The sequence below is a fragment of the Zootoca vivipara genome, chromosome 7 (genome assembly GCF_965207765.1).
Source record: "Zootoca vivipara chromosome 7, rZooViv2.hap1.1, whole genome shotgun sequence".
Lineage (NCBI taxonomy): Eukaryota > Metazoa > Chordata > Lepidosauria > Squamata > Lacertidae > Zootoca > Zootoca vivipara.
Window position 1 is genome coordinate 58,006,689 of NC_142590.1, and position 16,664 is coordinate 58,023,352.

The 16,664-nt window shown below is 41.5% G+C and overlaps 1 protein-coding gene across 2 annotated transcripts in view; it reads right to left on the reverse strand.

Moving 5' to 3' along the window:
- The window catches only part of PLXNA2 (plexin A2), a 399,133-nt gene that overhangs the window by 160,614 nt on the left and 221,855 nt on the right, over positions 1–16,664 (reverse strand). For both annotated transcript variants that reach the window (XM_060277140.2, XM_035123148.3), the window contains exon 5: positions 1,131–1,231. In XM_060277140.2, coding sequence (XP_060133123.1) covers positions 1,131–1,231 — 101 coding nt within the window. The remainder of the gene's footprint in view (positions 1–1,130; positions 1,232–16,664) is intronic.

Here is a 16,664-nt window from a genome sequence, read left to right on the forward strand (position 1 = left end):
CAACTGCTAAACATTTAATGGGAGTGCTGGCAACAGGCCCAAGGGGTTTTTTGGACTCCTTTCTGTAAGTGAACTCCAGGCCTCTCCCTCCTTCAAACTTTGGGCACCCCTTCCGCTTGAGGCAGCATTGCCATTGTGGGAGAGAAAAAGATGCCAAACACCTCAATAATTCAGAGGCACAGCTTCCGAAGCTTTCCCCAGGATGTTGCCTAGAAAACCTTTATCCTTTGTCCCAACAGACCCTGACAAGCTCAGTGGAGAATAGCTAGGCTAGGAAGCCTGGACAATTTCATTACTTTGCAGGGTTTAAGCCAGAGACTGAAGTATACAGCCTTTCTGAAATTTCTAAGTGGTATTTAAACAGTGATTCTGTTAGGTTACAATGTAAGGGAAGTGATTGATGCCAGGAAAGGCTGTTGGCAGGTGTGCGGTAGCTTGTTTTGTAGAAAAGAAATAGAAGCAAAGAGAAAACAAAGTACAGGAGAGACATTGCAATAAGATTGAACTGACAATCTTGGGCTAAAATAAGCAGGTTTTAGAGGAGATTGTGGCTGTTTCTGGAGTTTGATATAAGAAAATGTCTAATGAATGCATCACATTAATGGTAAAAAACACATGTCTAGGTAACTTGGAAGCTGAAAATGATTACTACTATTATTTGAAAGCATCATAAGTTCCATATCATTTCTTTTCTATCTCATTTATTTGCCCAGATCTTACAGCCACATCACAATACCGATGTAAATGAAAATGGGATTATTGTGCTGATGCGACTGCCTGTGAAAATGCAAATGATTCTGCTCATAGTGTTTTTGAAAACAATGCAAGATTTAGGGATCACTCAGATGCCTAAAATATGTGTGTATATAAGATTTAGTGTCCTGAAGGAATATTCCATGTTGCCTTACTCTTTTGCATTAATTTCTCTCTTGCAAAATGCAGTATTCTCTAAAAGCTGAAAGATTTTTATCATGTGAACTAAGAAAAAAAAAACCAAACCCCTAACTGGTATAGTGATGGTGGCTTTTAGAATTGCATTAATTAAGTAATAATGGCATCACATATGGAAGGAATTAAGAGGTATTTGAGTTGATCTTAAGATAATAATAACCAGTTAATGCTGAACTTACGTATGGTGCAGAGCACACCAACCACAGTGAGGGTCTCCTGAACTCAGACATTCTCCACAGGTTGTGTACTGTTCACATGATTCAACGGGAACCTGAGACACCTAGAAAGAAAGGGAATAAAGCAAACATTCACTCGTTTGCACGATAAATCAAGAAAACAAGCTATGCACTGCTGAACTTTCTGCAGTGAGTGAGCACATAAATTTTAAAATTAAAACATGTAACATTCTTAGAAATGTAAGTAAATAGATTGCCCCTTCCCACCACTGCTTTCATTCTAATGTGGGCCCAATATGGGATGGATGCATCTCTGTGTGTGATGATTAGCTGCAGCCCTTAAGAAAGCAAGTGTGCCTGCTCATGAATGTTTATGACTGCTTTGCTCAGTCGCTAATATCCCTTGTTTTGGGGTAGGTGCTTGACACCACTCAGCTTCAGACACTGTTGGAAGAAACTGATTGTCTGATCCCATTCCAATCTGGGGTCAGGTCTGGTTTGGGGATCAAATCAGTTTTTGCTCACCTTTATTGGGTGATAGACAGTTCCCGCCCCTGAACCAGTTGTAAGTAAGCAAGCAGGCAGGTGGGAACAACTTAAGACCATAGCTGCCAAGTCTCCTGTTTTCCCCGGGAAATCCCCGTTTTTCCAGCTCTTCCTAGCTGAAAAACGGATTTTTTTATTCTGGCGCGGCGGCCATTTTGGAACTGGGCAGAGCATGCTCAGAAGCGACTTTTGATGCTGCTCTGCCCAGTTTCAAAATGGCTGCAGGGGGAATTCTGGCACGGTGGCCATTTTGGAACTGGGCAAAGCAGCATCAAAAGTCACTTCTGAGCATGCTCCGCCCAGTTCCAAAATGGTGGCAGCGCTACTTCCGGTCTGCTATTTCCGGCCCGGTCCCTTATTTCTCTGACAGCAACTTGGCAGGTATGCTTAAGACTGGTGGGGCAGGCCCCCATTTGCCCTAATGGACCAGCTCCATTGTCTTAAGCATAGCTGAGGTGGGTGCTGACATTTCCCTTAACTGCACACAGGCAGGCAAGGAGAGGCTTCTAGGATAGAGAATGTATTTCTGAAGCCAACTTCTGAGTTCTTAACCACAGTTAACAAGGAGACAGTTTTATGTTTACAATGGCGCAAAGTATCTTGCGGAGCATCACATTAGCAAACACAATCATTCTGATTCCTTGCTGTTCCACTCAAGTTCAGATCTTTCCACCACTTTTTTATTATTATATCATATTGTGTCACTTATTTTAAGATCAGAGGTGTACCTAGGGGTTGGCAAAACTGGCCCCCACCAGGGGCCCAGGCCCAGGGGAGGGGGTAAAAAAAATCACCTATCAGACTATGGAGTCTATGATGTATGACAACGCAATGCTGCTGTCACAGCAAGATCAAATGGGAGAGAAGCTTCCTGTCCCTCTCTGCAGAAAGTGATTTTTAAGGGGGGGAAATCCCTTGCACCCTGAGCCAAGGGACCCTTAGCTACACCTCTGTTTAAGATACTAGTATCCTTGTGCCAATATGCTTACTGATAGCAAAGTACTTCTGAACTGATACACAGGCCCTGACTGAATGAAGTCCTCAGAGCACCACTAGTCAACTGATTTTGATTTCTTCTCAAAATATTGCAGGTTGCAGCTACAGTTTAGAATAGACACTTCAGAGCTGGCCCACGACATATTTTAAGTGCCATCCCCTACAAGTCAAAGTGCATAGTATCCAAGACTGGCCAAGTTATTTTTTTCACAGGAGATAGTAAAAATACAACAATAATAAGTTAAATAACTAACATTTTGCTACCCTTTCATGACACCCCAAATCAGTTGCTTGAGGCAACCACTTCAGTCTGCCAAATGGCAAGGCCACCTCTGTTTCACTATTTCCAAGCTTATTTTACCCACTGATGTCATTCAACAGGGACTTAGAGTTTCCTCAGAGTCCATCAGCAGAGCTTTCTATCTGAACAATTTATCTGACTGAAGCAAGGCAGGGAAAAGTCAAAAGAATAAAATGGAAACCCTCAATCTTGGCAAGCAAAGGAAAGCAATAGGATTCAAAATATTGATTATTAATAGTGGATCAATTTACTGGTATTCAATATCTTTTCCATGTACAATGTACAAAATACTTTACAGCAATGCTGCCGCTTTGCAGACAGGCTGACAAAAAGTGATTTGCCAAAGACCAAGTAATGAATTTGTGTCTAAGGAGAATTCCTGGTTTCCTCAACCCACATCAGATTTTTTTCCTCAAAGGATCCCATTAACTCCTTGACCTTCATATCAGTGGCAGACTGTGGGGTCTCAAATTTCAGTGGCGCCCTGTGTGACACCAAAATTTGGTGCCCCTCGACCTCAATTCCAAATCATAGTTGTGGTGTTCCCTGCAGCACCCCTGAGGCTCTGTGCCCAGTGCAACCAAAATCATTGCACTTCCTTAAATCTGCCTCTGTTCATATACAGCCATTCCCATGGAAGAAGTGCAACAAGGTGTTGAGTGGTGCTGAATTTTTATCTTCCTAACTGAAGAATCAAAAGCCAGGGGAAATAATTCATTAGTGGGGAGGGCACATTAGGCAGCAGTATCGTTCCGCAGGGTGGTACAGATGTCTGTTAAGATGACAAAGGGACCACACAGAGATCTGTGTTACTTTATATGTTTACAAGCAGCGTCCTTGATTACAAATCTGTAGAGGGGAAGGGATTCTCATCTGGGTCCAAACTAGGAGGATGTTGGAGACAGAATGCTGAGTTGGAGCACATATCCCAGAGATTTCCACTGACATTTCAGCCATCACATGAAGCACCAGAAGAGCCATGCATATCACTCTATGAAGCCTAGCAACAGGGTAGCCCATGCAGCAAGAACTGCTACAGCCTTTGTGTTTGAAAAAGTAATTATGATGGAAGGGTAAGTTCAAAGGAAGAGGTGGCAGAACAGGATGGAAATCTGGCAACTAAGTCTGGCCAGTCAGTGCCACAAGCTGGAATAAATCAAATACAGATTTTATAGATGAGGGCTGCTGCATTTGTGTCTTTATGGGGCCTGTAAACATTTCTCTGAACAAAATAACAATCATCATGATTACTCCTTTCAACTGCATCAGCACAAGGATGGCTGTACATCAACCAACAACCTCCTCGCTGCCTGCTGGTACTTTGTGTAACTGCAGAGAAGCCTAGCAGGGCCAGAGAGCAGGGTACAGCCTGTGCTGACAGATGGCCCAGCAGTCCAAGCTGAACACATCAAGGATTGATTCCTGGCTTGAGCAAGGGAAACCTGTCTGCTAATGCCTCAAGCAACACTTCTCCTGGCACAGCTCCGGATCAAAAAGCTGTTTCCACAAATGTCGAACCACATGAATTACAGCAGACATGGGTGTGACCAGGAGATGGCTGTGTATTCCACATGGTTCTGAGAAAATGCACTCTGTGTTGCCTTGTTTTCAGGCAAGTCTTCCTCCAGGGAAGGGTCATAGCAAGATGTGGATTAAAAGAGCCATGCACTCATTGATAATGTAGTGTTGGGAAAGATGCCGGAAGAGGAGGATTAAAGGATCAAGGGATTCAGTGACTCCCTTACAAGGGAAGATTGCAATGTCTGTAGGTGAATGGGGTGTGCGTGTGTGTGTGTGTGTGTGTGTGTGTGGCATGATAAAAGTTTGTAAAATATTACAAGGTGTGGAGAAAGGGATCTTTAAGTGTTCTCTTCCTCTCTCATAATACTGGAACCCTGGCCATCCAGTGATGCTGAATGGTGGAAGAGTCAAGGCAAACAAAAGTAGATCCTCTTCACATAGTTAAAACTATAAAATTTGCTTGCCCAATATGTGGCAATGGCTACCAACCTGGATGGTATTAAAAGGGTATTGAACAAACTCATGGAAGATAAGTTATCAATGGCTACTAGTCATCATACCTATATCCTACATTCAGCAACATGCTTCTGGAATATTACTGGGGAAGCACACAGAAGATGATGATTTGAATTTATATGCCACCCTTTAATCAAAGATCAAGATGCATTTTCCCTTCATGTCCTGATTTAATGGGATCTTTTTCTGTTCATCTATCAACTGATTACAGTTCATAGGCTAGTTAATTCGATTGGGGACTCAAATATTATGTGTGTGTGTGTGTGTATATATATATATATATATATATATATATATATATATATATATATATAAAGGTAAAGGGACCCCTGACCATTAGGTCCAGTCATGACCGACTCTGGGGTTGCGCGCTCATCTCGCATTATTGGCCAAGGGAGCCGGCGTATAGCTTCCAGGTCATGTGGCCAGCATGACAAAGCCGCTTCTGGCAAACCAGAGCAGCACATGGAAACGCCGTTTACCTTCCCGCTGTAGCGGTTCCTATTTATCTACTTGCATTTTGACGTGCTTTTGAACTGCTAGGTTGGCAGGAGCTGGGACCGAGCAACAGGAGCTCACCCTGTCACAGGGATTCGAACCGCCGACCTTCTGATCAGCAAGCCCTAGGCTCAGTGGTTTAACCACAGCGCCACCTGTATATATATGGAATACATGTTTCTCCTTGAATTGTAAGTTTGTTGAAATACTTGAACTTGATATAGGGAAAATGAAGTTCTGCAAAGGAAGATGAATAAATTACAGGTACTTTTTGTGTATTTCTGGCACTATATACACAATGCTAATAATAAAGAGGAAGAAACAGGCAAAGAGCTAGGAAGAATTTAAAAGAAAATGAGCTTCTGGGGTTTTGATTGGAAGTGAAGAGAAAATTAAAGTTTTATGCCCCCCCTTGTGCTCCAGTAGGTTTGAGATTTTTTTTAAAAAAATATTAATTACTGCTCCACTTCTTCTCTTCCAAGCATAAGCAAAGCCTGCTGTATCTGTTACACTCACCAATGGGCTCTCTTTCTGCCTTGCTATCCAAATATAGTTCTTGTGCTGAGTTAACTAAAAGAAAGAATCCAGACTCTTTTTCCCCTCTTAATTTTTCTGGCCCTTGTGAGTGATGTCGGCAACTGGCTAAGAATTAAAACAACTGTCTGCGTTGCATTTGCTCCGTTCGTCAAAACACTGCCCAGCTCCCAGCAGCTGGAGAGTCAGAAGCTGAAAGGAATCAGTGTGCCTTGGAACAAAGGCCACTTTCACGCCAAATAGTGTTGATACAGTGGGAACTCAGTTCCTCTCTACATTTGAAATCAATAAGGCTCCTCTTTTTCTTGTTTCCTGGGCCCTACTTAACAGATTTCTCCAAAGGAAAAAAATGGATGTGTGTAAGTGAGTAAAACGAAAAGGGTATGAAGTCAGATGCAGCTCAAGTCCCCTTGGAACAAGCAAGCAGGTGTAGCTATCATAAGATTCTTGGATCTTATTCCATAGTCTAATCCTATTCTCGAGTTAAATGAAAGGTGACATTAAGTCACTTGCTAAATGAAACAATGCTCTTGTTCAATATTTGGCAGTCGGGCAAAAACATATGCACTGATAAAGTAGATAGAGCTGAGTAGTGACTAAAAAGTAGGCGTTATCTTGCAGGAGGCAAGGAAAAGAAGCTTACTATGGTAGGATTGCCGCATTAAAGTTCCCCATATTTGGAAAGCCAAATTTGCATATTGTGAAAGTAATTTACTAATTCTGCAAACCTTACACTTAATTTAAATGAAAATGTAATGATTTGTCTTTGTTTTAAGTATCTAAACATGCAGCACATCAGCATGTAAGTAAATAAGATGTCTGCATGCAACTGAGTGGAGGATTGGGGTGGAAAGTGCTTGGAGGTGGGCAACTGAGCTAGTTTTACCTCTGCAGCAATTTGAGCAATATTTTATATGGAAGATTTTTCGCTGAAAATCCACACCACCTCAACCCACTTCTAATCTGTATTATTAACTGGACTATATTGCAGGGCTGTTATAAATGACTCTTTCTCAGTCACAAGCACATACATATATAATATTGAGGGTGGTGGTGGTGGGGAACAATTTTTTTAAAGCTAAAAAAGAAATCACATTTTATATGAAATAAGACCTGAGTTTGAAACAGCATAAATTACTTTATTTTATGCTACCTTCTGTTAGGTGAGGAACCTTGCTGCTGTCCTATTAATTAATTAATTAATTAAATTTCTATACCACCCTCCATCCAAGGATTACAGGGCAGTTTACAATATACAAACACAATAATACATACCATAGTAATACCATAGAGCAGGCATCCCTAAACTTTGGCCCTCCAGATGTTTTGGACTACAGTTCCCATCTTCCCCAACCACTGGTCCTGTTAGCTAGGGATCATGGGAGTTGTAGGCCAAAACATCTGGAGGGCCAAAGTTTGGGGATGCCTGCCATAGAGTAACACAGTAACTCCTTTCCTCTTTTTAAAGGAAGTAGTTATGATCTGTAGTTTTTTTCCCTATCTTTCTGCCACTTTGTGTACTCACAGGCATCTCAGTGTCAAAAAGTTTCTCTGAAGTCTCTCTGGCACTTTTCAGTTACAAGAGTTCCATTTGTTCTGTCTTGAGGCTCTCGCTTGTCTATATTTGATATAGGTATGCTTGCATTCTCAGTTGTTTCATCCATCACCGGCTCAAGACTCTGCAGCTCTCTTCTGTTGCTCTTGTAGACAGCTGAACCATCAGTCTGAAGCAAATATTATCTTGGGGTCATATGTTGCTCAGTCACTTTTGAAGGTTTCTACACACCATTCTGACAGGCGGTAACTGGGTCCTTTTGGAATTTCATGAGGCAAAGTAGTTTCTGGTTTTTCTTGCAGGTTTGACACCTGATACCTGACTGTTCCAGTTCTCCTATATGAGAGCCTATGCCTGGCTGATAAACAGCTACTTGTGTCCTTTTATGTACCCCAGTTTGCAGATGGTTGTATGATATCCAGTACTCATTATATTAAGTCTTGAGGCCATTCTCTTATTCTAAAAAAGTGACTCCATCATGTATACAATTATTCAAAATAAATTTCAATAAGCAAGGGTATCTTCTGAAAAGAGAATGTTGGCCCAGACGGGCCTTTGAGTTGATCCAGCAGGGCTTTTCTTACATAAGAAATGCAGAAGTGTTAAGCAGAGTTTATTCGTTTCACACCTCAGTCTCCTGTGGCATCTTTTTACAAAGCAGATATTACATGAGATGGCTACCATACCCAATCTCTAAAAATAGCACCACCAGCTACTAATAGCAAACTCATTATGTGTGTGTCAATCCTTATGTAGCAGAAACAGCCGGCCCTGTGCGGAAAATTTCTTGGCAAGAACAGAAATCACATTAAAAAATTATCAGAGTGGAGAGAAAAATTTGGTGAAATTCTCATGAGCAGGACACAGGGTTTCTGTAGTGCTGACCTTAATTTTGAGGTGGTGGGTGCATGTTTGTGAGTGTCCATTCATTCAACACAACATCTTGTCAATAGTCTGCACTCTGCAGCCTTCCCCAGTGCCTATGCTTCTGTTAATGCCCAGGGGCAGACATCATTGAGTAGCTCTTCCCACATAAGGAAGTGTGGGTTGCTGGAGAGGTTGCAGAGTAAAAACATTTACTGGAATAAAACACACACACTATCCCTGACCCCTTTGCAACATTAAGGTAAGCTTAAAACCACACAATTGCAGAAATCCTAAAGAAATTGTAAAGTGCCTTGAGAACGAAGCATAAAAAATGCATGCCTCTTTCACTGGGGAATAAAACCTTCAAGAAATTGGAGGGCAAATTCCCACATGGCACTAAAAATACCATCACCCACATACAAGAGGAAAGGGAAACAGTGTGTGTGTAACTCAAAGATTTGCAGAAGTACAACCCTGCTCCGCCCCCCCTCCAAAAAACCTGTAACTGCCAAAAAATAAATTGAATGTATAGTCTGGAACTTTTGTGTCATCCAGCTGAATTTGCCAATATCCACTACTGGCATCAAAGACTATAAATAGTTCTGCTAACTGACTGGTGATTTCTTGTACAGTAGGCAACAGAACGGTTTCTTTTAGAATAGCTTTGCTCTTATCTCAAGCCCATATATATTCTTATCTTTTTTTGCCAGACTTCCCCACAGATCACTGTTGGAGTGACCCACTTTGTAGGATCTTCTACCTTAGTTTTCCCATATAATTACTTTTATTTTGAATTTTATGTCTTCATATGACTGGAATCTTCTGAGTTGCTTGAATGACAAGTGCTACCCGTGAATTGATTTTTTTTTTTTACTGTGCTCCCATTTTCCCCACCCTTGTTATAGGGCTGTACCAAACACTTGCAGTCTTTCCCCAGATATCAAATTTCTAAACTGATATTTGAATGTTTAAGTGGCTGAGCTTGTATGCGTCATATTTTTTCTAAGAGATTGGATAGTATCCAACTAAAGCAGCAATCCTAACCATGTCTACTCAGATGTAAGCCCCACTGAACTCAATGAGGCTTACACCCAGGTAAGTAGAGTTAGAATCACAGCTACATCATGCTTGGAGTACATCCATTAAAACCAGTGAAGTCGATCATAATTAACTAAATACCATTTATTTCCATGGATCCCCTCTGAGTATGACATAGTCAGCTACTACCCACTGCACTAGTTTCTGCCTCTGTGTCAGTTTTGAAATGCACTGCTCTGTTATAATTTATTGGAAGGACTGCATGAAACCACTGATCTTGCAAAGCTAAAGAAGTCAGGGTACCAGTGGGTTTCCATCTAAACCCACACATTAAATACAATTCAGGCAATGAAATACTACAGAAGCTGGACTCTTGGGAAATTATTTGTGAACCTGCAGTGAAGTCTTTCTTACAGGCAGTAAAAGATCCCACTCTCAAATGGTGTGTTCAGACAACATTTGTGTTCATGCAATGGACAGCCCTTATAACCAGGCACACACACCAAAAACTGATGTGACTGATATAATTATTAACTTGCACTTTTTGCCCAAACACACACACACACACACACACACACACACACACTTGTGTACATTTCCAATCCCGTTTACACTATGCTGTTCTATGTGGTGTGCTTCATTTCCACTCCTGAATATGTTTATTACCTCCTTTACAATATCTTAGAATTTCTCTCTTCCCAGCTCCTTTTCTTTGGGAAATTTGATTGTCATGCTTGAAAGGAATGTTGCATTGGCACAAGGACTTAGGAAATCAGGTGGGGTGGTGAAAGAGGTGGGATTAAGTTCTCTGAGGTTTCCAAAGGAATGAAAAACAACCAGAAAGAAAGAACTTAATCCCATCTCCAATCTGGAATCTGCCTCCCTCCCTGTGCCTCCTCAGCAAGAACACTTGGATTGGACACCTGTTTTTGCAAACATCATCTCTGAAAATGAGCAGACAGGCTGCAAAGAAAACAGAAACTGGGCACACAAGAGGACTGTTTGTGGAACACAGAGCGAGCCCTACACAAAATCTGCAGCCCCCATTCTTGGAAATTGTTCTGAAAGCAGAAAGAAGAGCAGCTCCATGATTCAAATCACCCTCCCTTCTCTCTGAAGTTGTCACCCCGAAGGCTGCGGAATCTCAGTGTCGGAATTCTTCTCACTCGGCAACATCATGCTCACCGACATCCTACAGTGTTTTAATTAAGGCGATTGTCATGGGACACTATGCAAGAGGTGGATTTTTCTTTCTTCAGAGAGCAGGAAAGCAAGTTTCTGAGCCCGTCACATGAAACGCCTGCCAGAGGCCACTGGGGGCTTTATAACCCAGGCTTTTTGACATGACGGAACACTTTGCAGTCCTGTCACGCCTTTCATCAAGGATCTCAAAGCACAATAAATTAGATCTTGCAAACCTTGCTGGGAGAATGTTAGGCATGCAGTGCTTGTGGACAAAGCCAGTTGACTGAGAGGTTATAACTAGGATGGGGTTGGACAAGCTATCCTGGGAAGGAGCATAGCACTGGAACTGAATTAATCAGCTAACAAAGCACTGCCCAGTTCCCTTCTTGCAGTGTCTTTGAGGTTCACAGGCCTCAGGAACACATGTGTTTGTTCAATGCTGTAGAACTTGAGGATCCTCTCACACATTGTGTTTAAAAGACAGGCATGTCATTAGAGCAAAATACCCATTATCTTAACAGTGGAATTAATATGTACGTCATTTCCTGTGTCTAGATCTGTTTCTAGAATTTTGTCCTATATGCATTTCCTCTCCAAGATGTTAACTTCATATTACTTGAGTATAGCTCCTCAGGATGGTACATGGCTCCAGCATGTAGAATGCACATGTAGTGACTATGTGCTTTGTTAATACACGCACACATACACACTCCACAGAACCTTTAATGTGCCCCAGGGCATACATGCATAAGTGGCTGCAACCATTATCTGAGGCTCTTTGTGTGCCCCCTCCAAGAGAGCTCTGGAGAGTAGCAAGAGGAGAACAGGCCTTTTCTGCAGTGGTTTTCCACTTGTGGAAAGCTCTCCCTAGAAAGGTTCACCTGGTGCCCTCCTTACATATCTTTAGGCACCAGACAAAAACATTGCTGTTCTCTCTGGCCTTTGGTTAATGAAACAATCTATGGCCTTTTAACTGTTGGGGGGGGGGTATTGATTTTGTTTGTTAGAATGGGATGTATTTTCATGGTTTTTATATTGTAAACAGCCCTGTGGTCCTTGGATGACGGGTGGTATAGAAACAACAACAACAACAACCAGTGTTTTCTGGGGACGCTCAGAGGTACACAGTACCAGGACTCCCCCACCCCCGCTCCAAAATGTTAAAAGTGTGGCACTTACTGTAACAACTTCAAAGTAAGTACCAGCACCTTTTTTTTAAAAAAAAAAGCACTGATGATGATAATGATAATACTCTCAGCAATCCATATTGATTCCTTTGCCTTTATAGGGCATGTCACCCACTTAGAGCCATGTCCTGTGCACATTAACAGAACTATGCTGAAACCAACTGTGTGCAAGTGTGATACTCTTGAATGTGTAGCTTGAGAAAGGTTGCCTGTCCTGCCTTTTAAGAAAGACCATCAAAGGTTAATGGTGGTGTATAAGGCTGCCATATGTCCGGATTTCCCCAGACATTACCGGGATTTCAAAGGCGAAATTTCCGAAAGGTGGCCCTTTCGGGTTTGTCTAAAAAAAGAGAACTCAGCAACTTTTGGCTTTTTGTAAAAAAAAAAAAAAGGTAGAAAGGTACAGGACCCCTGGATAGTTAAGTCCAGTCAAAGGCAACTATGGGGTGCAGCGCTCATCTCACATCAGGCCGAGGGAGCCAGCATTTGTCTGCAGCTTTCTGGGTCATATGGTCAGCATGACTAAACTGCTCCTGGTGCACGGAACACCGTGATGAGTGCCAGAGCGCAGGTAAATGCTGTTTACCTTCCCACCACAGTGGTACCTATTTATCTACTTGCACTGTTATGCATTCAGACTGCTGGATTGGCAGAAGCTGGGACAGAACAATGGGAGCTCACCCCGTCACACAGATTTGAACTGCCAAGAAGCTCAGTGGTTTAGACCACAGTGCCACCCAGATGGCAGCCCTAGTGGTGCATACAGTGCAAGCACATGTCTCTTATAACATAAAGTGTTTCGAATAGAGAGAGAGAGAGTAAGAAAAAGAAAATCTAGTTTAAAACCTAATATGGTACTGTTCTCAGTATGTACACATTCTGCCTCCTGAACACTCTCTGATATTAAGAAATTTGGCTCTTTTAGACTCCACACCTATGCCACAAACCAGGATGGCATTATTTTGCAACAGGTGCTTCTCTTTTGTTTTCTACCAGACATATGTTTAGCTCCGCCATTTCCTGATAGCCACATCTAGGTGAGTTACTGTTGAAGTATTCAGGGAGCAGATCTCCATCAAAGGATAGCTGAAGTGGATTCATTTTAACAACCAAGAAATGTTCCCTTCTTGATTTTGTTTGTCTGTGTTTGCTCTTGTAATCCACAATTTAAATATGTCCTCCTATTTTCATTCTGCCTTTCACACACAATTTAGTTGATTGAGGACAGAACTGCCACTGAATTTGCATATTATCATGTAGTTCTATCTCACCACTCTGGGCTCTGAAACTTTTAACAGTACTAAAGGCGGAAAAAGAGTGTGTGTGTTCTTGCTCTTTACAAAGGCAGAAAATGAAAGCACACTGGTTTGTGTCTTAATTGTTTTATATACTGTTTGTTGCCATTGTAATTATCGTTCTGAGATCAAAGTGCTTTTGCATGTGGAATGCCACATGAGGCAGAAACAAACAAAAAAGAAAACTGTGACTGAAATACAAGACTGTCTGTAGGAGGAATGATATGTATCATTGTAGACTTAAGGCAATGAAATCAGGAAATCCAAGAAGAATCTCAAACCAGTGCAAAATGGAAAATGTGGAAAACAGGATAATAGCAGAAACCAAAAGTAACTTGAAAGAGCAGCCACGAAAATTATCTGCAACATCCTTCCACCTGCAACAGGAGATGCAAGTATTGAGGGTTGGGCAGAGTGTTGCAACCTTTTTTAAAGACCTCAAATAAACATCTTGATTTTATTTCATTGCCACAAGAGGTGCTTCCAGGCCATTGCTCTCTTTGGGTAGGATTCAATTAAATACCAGTAAATTCAGGTTTACCCTAATTAAATTACATTATTTATATAACATGTACAAGAGGTAACACATTACAAGTATTTACATTTTTAAGACTGCCTATGTAGTAACACTTCACAAGGATCCTACTGCAGAATCCACTTTACTGCCAATATTTTTTTACATAATGGCAGTTCACACATTCAGCTGCAAGGTATCAAATCTAGTGGTTTGACTATTGGACTGGAGATGTGAGAAAGCCTCTCTCATATGTGAAGCTCACTCTCAGCCTAGTTTATCTTGAATAGCTTTTGTGAGGCTAAAATGCCACTTTGACCTCACTGAAAGAAGCCTGCAAGAATAAATGTGACCGGTACACATGTGAGAATCAGCACTTAGTACTAGATCAATCTTCTTTTCAAAAAGTATTACTACAATATGGTATTAATGTGTTGCAGATGCAGAGAGGCCTGCCATACCCACACCTCTCTTGGATCAAGTAGGTTTCCAGTACATGTGTACAAACAAGGTGTGAAAGTTGTGAATGTGCACAGACTGATTCTCATGACCAACTGAACATTCATGCACAACCTGACATCCCACCCCTTCTTATCCCCGTTCTCTCCCACGAACCCTGCACAACTTTTCCAAGAAGAAAGAAAATTTTAAAAGGTAAGAGATAAAGAATGCCAGCAAAGCAAAAGAAGAGAAGGAAATGGGGAGACATAACACATCAAACATTAAAGCTAAAAATAAAACACAACACAAATATATAAAATAGCTTAGATGAGAAATGTTAATAGTAAGTTAGCTTTGAGCTCATAAAGAAAAACCTCCTCCAACAACCCTATCTAGTGTTACCCCCATTAACAACATATTTTCCTAGTACATAACTGCCTGAGTCCCTGGCAATCAGAAATACTTTTGGCACAGGGAAAGGTTCCTGACAAGTGGAGCAAGAAGTCTCAAGTTCTCTCTGCTATGCTTTGATGGACTCCTCTCCTTAGTGTGCCCATAAATACCTGCTCCTGCCTAAGGTTCCAAAGCTCTCTAACAGAAATGGATTGACAGGATTTGCGGGGCAAAGATCATACAGCAAAAACCTAGGGGCAGAGAGGACAGAAGCATGAGTGTGGGGGGGGGGGAGGAGGAGAGAATATTTCCACATATCTCCTCCACCCACCCCCACATTTATACCACGAGTGGTAAATTCAAGGGAAAAAGCAGGTCTCTCTACCTGTAATGGGATATATGTGTAGAGCTATCTTTGCAAAGTAGCAGGGAAGGGGATTGACTTGCAGCTGTCTTCAGTGGGTCCCAGAGAAAGAAAGACGAGAGGATGAGGAAAGGCACAGCATTCCCATCTGTGTACAGTTTGAAATGTTCTAAATTGCTACACCAGCTGCACTTCCACCTTCCCATTCCATATCCCCCCTACCCTTCTGCTATCCTTTTTAATTACTGTACATAAAATCACATGCATCACTCAAACATAGGAGGATCTGTCCCTATGCCCCAGACTGCTCTCACTCGAACACAATGGACACAGGAGTCAGCCTCACAACTCCTCCAGACTCGGGGGAATCAGGGCAGGCCTGCAATAGGCTGTGTGGTATTTTTTGAGCCAGTGCACAGGGCCAGAAGTCACATGACTTGCTGAGCTGAGCTCATGGCAGTCCAGCTGCCACATGACTGGCTGAACCAATGACAGAATAGCTTGAAGTCAGTTGGGTCAACAGTAACTTACATCTGCACAAACCTCAATGAAACATGTCATCTCAGCATGACTACATATTAAATTATCAATATAATATATTATACATATTTCATAATTCTTTTTTTAAAGCCAATAAATAAGTATATATGAAAGGAATGAGTACAAAAAATGATTGTCAAATAATGTATACCAGTATAATAATTTACACAGTTTTCATTTTAAGTCATTTCAAAATCACTTCCTAATATTATTTCTCACAAGTACAAGGATACCAGCATTGACTTGGTACTACTTCCACTTTTTTTCTACAGAAACCTCAAGACACACCAACCTTTTTGTTTGTTTGTTTGTTTGACATAGCTGCTCTGGGGCTCACTTTTCACTTCCCTAATTACAGAACTTCCTACCCAGTAATTAAATGATAAAGACTCATTACCGTTTTCCTTGATTGCCTGATTGGCTCTGTTTTAAAAAACCTATGGGGACATTCCGCAACCCCTTATGTTTAGAGCCACTTCTTTCCTTGACTAGCCACCAGAGCCATAAAACAAATACGCAAAGCAATATGGTCCTAGACATAATTAATTAAATAATAAAAAATTGCTCCTTGTGTGAGCAGGGATGGTTGGTGCAATCCTGAATACCTTCCTCCCCTCCTTATGCCTCTATTCCCGCCTTTGTGATTGCTACCAAAACAAGCTGCTGACCTCTCTGACTAGGAGCCAACCCATGGGGCATCCCGTCAGCGGCACACTGCCTTGGAGACCTGTCGTGGTGAGAGGAGTTCAAACAGAAAATCTATTTTTAATGACTTTGGGGAGTTCTGGGGAGATGCTGAGTAATTCAATGTAATTAAAGCTATCTATCACTCAGTGAGCAGGAGCTGAAAGTTGATGAACTTTTCAGTGATATTTTCTTTCATTCATTAAACACACACACAACTATGTGCTCTGTTAGGAGTCATAAAATTGGAATATATCCGTATCTGTATATACAACTTATCAGTTTGTAGCAGTTATAAAGCATGAGTTTAGAGAAAATAAACATAAGAGCACCATGTCTCCCTTTCAGCCTTATAAAAGTTCAGCTAAGCCAGACAAAGAGAGTGCAGCCTGTTTCTAAGCACTGAGCTAAAAAGACATTTCATGGCATTTAAGATTTACACCTATAATTAAATATAGGAGGTAGTGTGGTTCAATAGAAAGAAACTTGGAGGCCTGACTTTAAAGCCATTATCCCTCACTCAACTTCCTCATTTCTAGGAACACTTTTAGAATGTTGTTCC